The 6,132-nt window shown below is 41.4% G+C and overlaps 1 protein-coding gene across 1 annotated transcript; it reads left to right on the top strand.

Moving 5' to 3' along the window:
* Nucleotides 1-5,907, top strand: vax1 (ventral anterior homeobox 1; the record flags this gene model as incomplete). Its single annotated transcript, XM_079230036.1, has 3 exons — nt 1-232; nt 1,729-1,916; nt 5,347-5,907. Exons 1-3 carry the CDS (start codon nt 19-21, stop codon nt 5,905-5,907), a joined length of 963 nt encoding a protein of 320 aa, XP_079086162.1. The 5' UTR covers nt 1-18.
* Between the last annotated feature and the right edge of the window lie 225 nt (nt 5,908-6,132).

Raw genomic sequence — 6,132 nt, 5'->3', positions numbered from 1 at the left:
CAGGAGGATAAACTGAGCATGGAGGTCAGGTACAACCAAGAGACGGAAGGGATGGGGCTGAGGAATGGACTAAAGAAGGGGAAAGACGACAAGGACTCCCAGGGAAGCTTGTCCAAAAGCTTCCTCAAGGAGCAGCCGGACTCCTTTTCCCCCTCGGGGGCCGTGGACAACTGCGACAAGAACAAGGGGATCACGGCGGACCCAGACTACTGTCGGAGGATACTCGTCCGAGGTAAGACTTGTGCTCTTTCTCTTTTTTTGTCGAACTTTCAAGATCATACAGTTCTCGTACGTAATCTTGAGGAAGCATCGTCTAGAATGCGGTTAGATGACACACATTTTACGTTGAAGGGAATGAGAAAGTATCTTTAAGAACAGAGCTGAAGTCAAGCTTTTGAAATATCAGACAGTAGTTGAAGATAAATAAAGAGAAAGTGAACAATTCGGAGGATTTCACTTAACGAGCAAAAATATTAGCAAAAATATTCTCTTTAAACTAAAATTCTATTTTAAAAAAAGAAGGTACAATTATAGGAATATACACTTGTAAGATAACTATTTTGTCATGAATATTTTTTATTCTAGGTCAGATTTATGACTTTTTTAATACACTGTGACGGGCAACATTTTGGGAGGAATTTCATACTGAAATAATACCTAATGTTAAATTACAAAAAAAATGTTCAATGTTAATTATCAAAATGAACAATTCACTTATATTCCCCTGGGTCCATTTAAATTCGACTCTCAGGCTGATAAATATTGAGATTACAAATATGAACACATAAAAAAAGAAGATGAGATTTGCTTTTACAGAAATTTAAACACCTGATAGCGTGACAGTGTGTGTGAGTGTCCGATGCCCAGAGAGTGATTCATGTAATGTCCTCCATGATGTGTTGGCCCAACACTGAGAATGAAAACAAACGATGAAAATAACTTCACCAAAACAATGGATTAGTTACGCAAGATGTAATGAGAAAGATCCGCCTCACGACAGGAATATAGAGAAACATTCCCCATTAAAATAATCACTACATTAATATTTGTTTTTAATAATATTAATCTATTTATTGCATCATTAAAATCACATTTATTTATCATTATATGGATTTGTAGTCAGTTTAATACTTTAACATCTTAAATAAATATGCACATAGTTGAACGGAGGTTGGGTTTATTTTGGCCTACACCCATTGTTGTAATTTCTCTTTGTGGACGACATGTGTGAACTGATATGGAACCACAAAATGTTCCTGTTATTCATATTATAATTATTTTTAATGTTGTCACTTAATTTGTGTACACATTTGTAAACATGTTGTAATTACGTAAATCTAACTTTTCAAAGTAATCTCATCTTTTTATACCAAATAGCAGAAATTTGAAGTTTTTTAATTCATAACATTTAATTCTGACTGATATTCCCTGAAATACAGACTTAATGTGTCGTAAACTATTAAATGTAGTGCATTATTCAAACAAACAGCATTTTTTTCTAATCACATAATATTACATTTACTTCACGTTATACACTTACGTTCAAATTAGTAAATAAAAACTGTATTTGACTGTATTATATATTCTCATAACCTCCATTACTGTGCTATAAAATAATAAAAATAATGTGTTGTGTCATGAAAACCTGTGTACACACAGGGAGATGTTTCTTATTTATCGGTTGTAATTGTTTGTGTTGTTAATCCAAAGTGAATTCAATTGTTCCAGACGCTAAAGGCTCCATCCGAGAGATCATCCTGCCCAAGGGCTTGGATCTGGACCGGCCCAAGCGAACCCGCACCTCCTTCACCGCAGAGCAGCTCTACCGGTTAGAGATGGAGTTCCAGCGGTGCCAGTATGTGGTCGGGAGGGAGCGGACAGAACTGGCCCGTCAGCTCAACCTGTCTGAAACTCAGGTATGCATTGTTCTTGTTCCACACTGGGTTCAACTGGACCGTCTAATGTGCAGAAGACATGACGGCTGCTTTTGCTTTTAGTGAAATAGCAAGAACATATAGTGTGGATTTAATTTAATTTCCTTTTTGTGTGCGTCTTCAGTTTTTACACCAAATACTTCCATCTATTTTGATTTAAGATGATCGTGTTACGATCTTTTAGGACCACTTGCCTTGTCACAAAGGACGGTGGAATTACCCATGTAATACAATTCATGTTGATTCATTTGCCTCTGCAAATAAATAATCAAGTCCATTCCTGACAAAGCAGTTAGAATATTTTAAAGACGCAATACATTTTCTTCCATGTACCATGAGGTACACTCACAGTTTATACGCCTGTTTGATGACAACTAATCTTTAAAGGCACGGATAATCATCCAAACACGGAGCAGGTTCCAGCTCAGTGTTTTGAATGTAGGCGCCGGGTGAACCTTTGTTTTGCATTCAGGTCTTGGGTTGTGTCTTTAAGGATTCCCCTCAGAAACAGTTCTAGTGCGCGATGCATTCGTTTCAAGTGAGTGCATTGGCCTCCTTCATAAATCGGCTGCGGTGTCAACATAGCGTATGGAGTGTTTGTCATTATTACCCGAAGCTGCTGAAATGAAAGCTGCCGTTAGAAGAAGCGCAGACTTGTGGGGTCAGCGGCGGATGAGCAGCTCTTTGCAGCCTGCCGCCAGTCGACCGGTCACCATGGAGGACCTGGACTGTTCCTTCAAAGCTTTGCCGTGTTTTCAGCTGCAGTCTCATTCATACTCACGTACTTGTTAATTCTATAAACGTGCAAAGCGGCTAACGGGCCACCTTGGTGTTCGGTGCTAATGCGTCGGGAGGAGGTCGCCCTTGAGTGGAGGTCTGCGAGGGGTCAACCGGTTCTCACCAAATCATAACCGGGTACTTGAATCTGTTTGTTGACGTGCAACAAACTCACTGTTCCCTTTATCAACAGCTACTTTCAAGTTTTTTAGCTTTCGTTTTTTACATTTGACATATTTTAAAATGTTGTCATTTTTATTTGACCGACACAGTTGCTGCTTTTCTTTTTTTTTCACAAAAATGAAATGCAAGTTAATAAAGTGTGTGAAGATGTTATCTGGCTCACACAAAGGTGATCCAGACAATAGCCTTTACTCCCTACTTAGGCAGGACAAAGCAGTGCTGATGAAATGCCTTTTAATGACAACATGGTGGAATTAACCTGTTGTTCCCTGCTACTCACGGCGTGTTGCATTAAGGAACGACAGCCATTTGCTGTGTGACAGCCTTCATCCTGTTAGAGCTCTCTTTGCACTGACTAAAGAAAAAGGATGTGTCTTTACGTGGCAAACAGGAACTATTGGATGGAGCCCCAGGGATTCTTCATGCAAAATGATTGTTAACAGCTGGTGGAGTTAAATTACAGAAAGAAAAATAAACCAAGATCATGATTGTACGAGCAGTAGGATTGCTGCTTATTCCATATAAAAGCAGTCAGGTAGATGTACAGGTGCACATCATAGAAAACTTAATGAAGATTATCTGGATATGTTGAGTCAGATGGGTGACTTGACCTGATTATTAAATTATCAATAAGAGCGCATTCTTTTTTCCTTCTTAGGTATGGCAATATATATATATATATATATATATATATATATATATATATATATATATATATATATACATATATATATATATATATATATATATATATATATATATATATATATATATATATGGGCGTATGAGTTGTTCTTCTTCTTGGTACCATTAACTACTGAATATGTACTGGACATACTTTCCATACGTTCTCAACAAAGTGTGAAACATTTGCAACATTTCTGAAAAGAGTAGATGGACTTTGCTATCAGAAATTACAAGAATAGCCAATAAAATGTTATCATTTTCCAAAGATAAGGTAATTATTTCAGCCTTTTCTTAGATTTTCACAGAAGAATTTTAGAATTTCTCAATTTTAGTCTGAGATTTTATATAATTCTACGTGGCTAGGAAATCCCCGGTGCTCATTAGAGAAGGTACGGGTCCTTCATGGTGCCATGTTCAATGTGGAGGTTGGAGAGAAAGAAGTTTAAATGTGTAGCTACAGTTTACAGCTACTGTAAACTTACAACATTAAGGGTGCAACTGAAATATTCACGTGATGAGATTTCCAATTGATTGCTTAGTCTATAAATAAATCCACTAAGATATTACATTTGCAATAATAAAAACACCAAATCCTCACATCCGAGAAGCGACTCCAGCTAATGTTTACGCTTTGTTTTTTATTATATTTTCAGCTGAATAAAATATAATGCTCGTTTTCTTTCAACATGATGAACACAACAAAAAGCAATAAATCAATAAACAATCAAATAACTGTATTCTATGTAGGTTTCAAAGACAAAATAAGCGTTGCGCTCAGAGTCCATGCTTGAACCTTTGGCCGTGGAGGCGCTGAAGAAGGTCTGCAGTGTTTCACATACAAAAGGCTCCGGAGCGAGTCGTGAGTGAATTATCCTGCGGCAGCGTCGCAGTGAGCCTCCTGCTCCATCACTGCAGCTTGAGATCAATCACCACCTGGCCGGTAACGCGAGGAGGCGTCCCTACATATGGCGCCGATGCATTAGTGAGTATCTGAAAGTGCACGTGGTCAATGATGCACAGGCGCTCTGCTACTTCTGATTTGTGAACAATAGCAATGAAGCAATCGAGCTCATCTGTGGAGACACCGTCGTATCGCTCATGGTGCACTTATCTCCAAATACTGAGATTATCAGATGTACTATTATATGGACTATTATCAAACTTAACTGGCCTTTTTTAGTGTCTTTTTTTGGGGGCATCTTTATTGAACAGTTGTGGGTATGACATGCAACAAAGGTCATGATGTGCTGATTACCTATCAGCTGTTTTATGATTGCTACACCAACAGTAGACATTTCTCTTTCAAAGTAATGCTCTACGTCAGGGGTGTCAAACATGCGGCCCGCGGGCCGGATCCAGCCCGCCAGGGGTCCAGTCCGGCCCGTGGGATAATTGTTAAAATTGCAGAAAAAAAAGAAAAGAAAAAAAACTACCTGAGTTGGGACTCAAACCACTGATCCACTGATTGTAAGACGGGCATGCTAACCATTGAGCCACAGTCGCAATTAATTTCAACACTGACATTACTAGAGATATTGCCCAACTGCGAGGGAATCTGCAGGGGTGACAGTGGTGTGATTTTACTGGTCCGGCCCACTTGAGATCAAAATGGGCAGCATGTGGCCCCTTAACTAAAATGAGTTTGACACCCCTGCTCTATATAATCATTTAGTTTTTTAAATAAATATAATAATACATGACTAAACTATAGTACATGAAGCACGTGTCTCTAAAGGCTCTCTCTCTCATCTGCGTTGCTCTCCAGGTGAAGGTCTGGTTCCAGAACCGCCGCACCAAGCAGAAGAAGGACCAGGGGAAGGACTCTGAGCTGCGCTCAGTGGTTTCAGAAACAGCAGCGACCTGCAGCGTCCTCAGACTACTGGAGCAGGGGCGGCTGCTGACGCCTCCGGGGCTGCCGGGGCTCATGCAACACTGTGGCAGCGGCGCACTGGGCTCTGCCCTGCGCCCTCCCTCCATGGCCATGGCCATGGCCAGCGGCGGCGGCGGCGGCGGCGGCAGCGGCGGCAGCAGCAGCGGCAGCAGCACCGGCACGGCGGGTGGCAGCCCTCCGCTGCCCACCGCCAGCAGCTCGGGGACAGCGGCCGGCCTGCAGGGCTCCCCGGCCGCTCACGGCCTCTTCAGCTTCCCCATGCCCTCCTTACTCAGTGGCGTCGCCACCCGCATGTCCTCCAACCCTCTGTCCATGACCGGCTCGCTGGCCGGAAACCTGCAGGAACTCTCTGCCCGCTACCTGAGCTCCTCTGCTTTTGAGCCTTACACGCGGACCAATGGCAAAGAATCCATGGACAAGAAAAGTGTGGAATGATGCTTTGTTTTCACATAAATGGATTCTTGTTTCGTCTGGACACGTTCTGGTTGTTTTCCTGGCTTCTATTGTCTTTGTTTGGTTTCGCTCATTCTCTTTCATCCGTCTGTGTCATGTTCTGTAGCAGTTCATGTATTCCAGTGGCACATCTGGCGCCTTGTAGAAGGAAGAAAACAAAGACCGACACAAGCTCATCTAAAAAGACAGGGAGGCGGAGGAAAGATT

This window comes from Taurulus bubalis (genome assembly GCF_910589615.1).
Source record: "Taurulus bubalis genome assembly, chromosome: 14".
Lineage (NCBI taxonomy): Eukaryota > Metazoa > Chordata > Actinopteri > Perciformes > Cottidae > Taurulus > Taurulus bubalis.
Note: the sequence above shows the minus strand (reverse complement) of the source record. Positions and strands in the feature narration are given on the sequence as shown.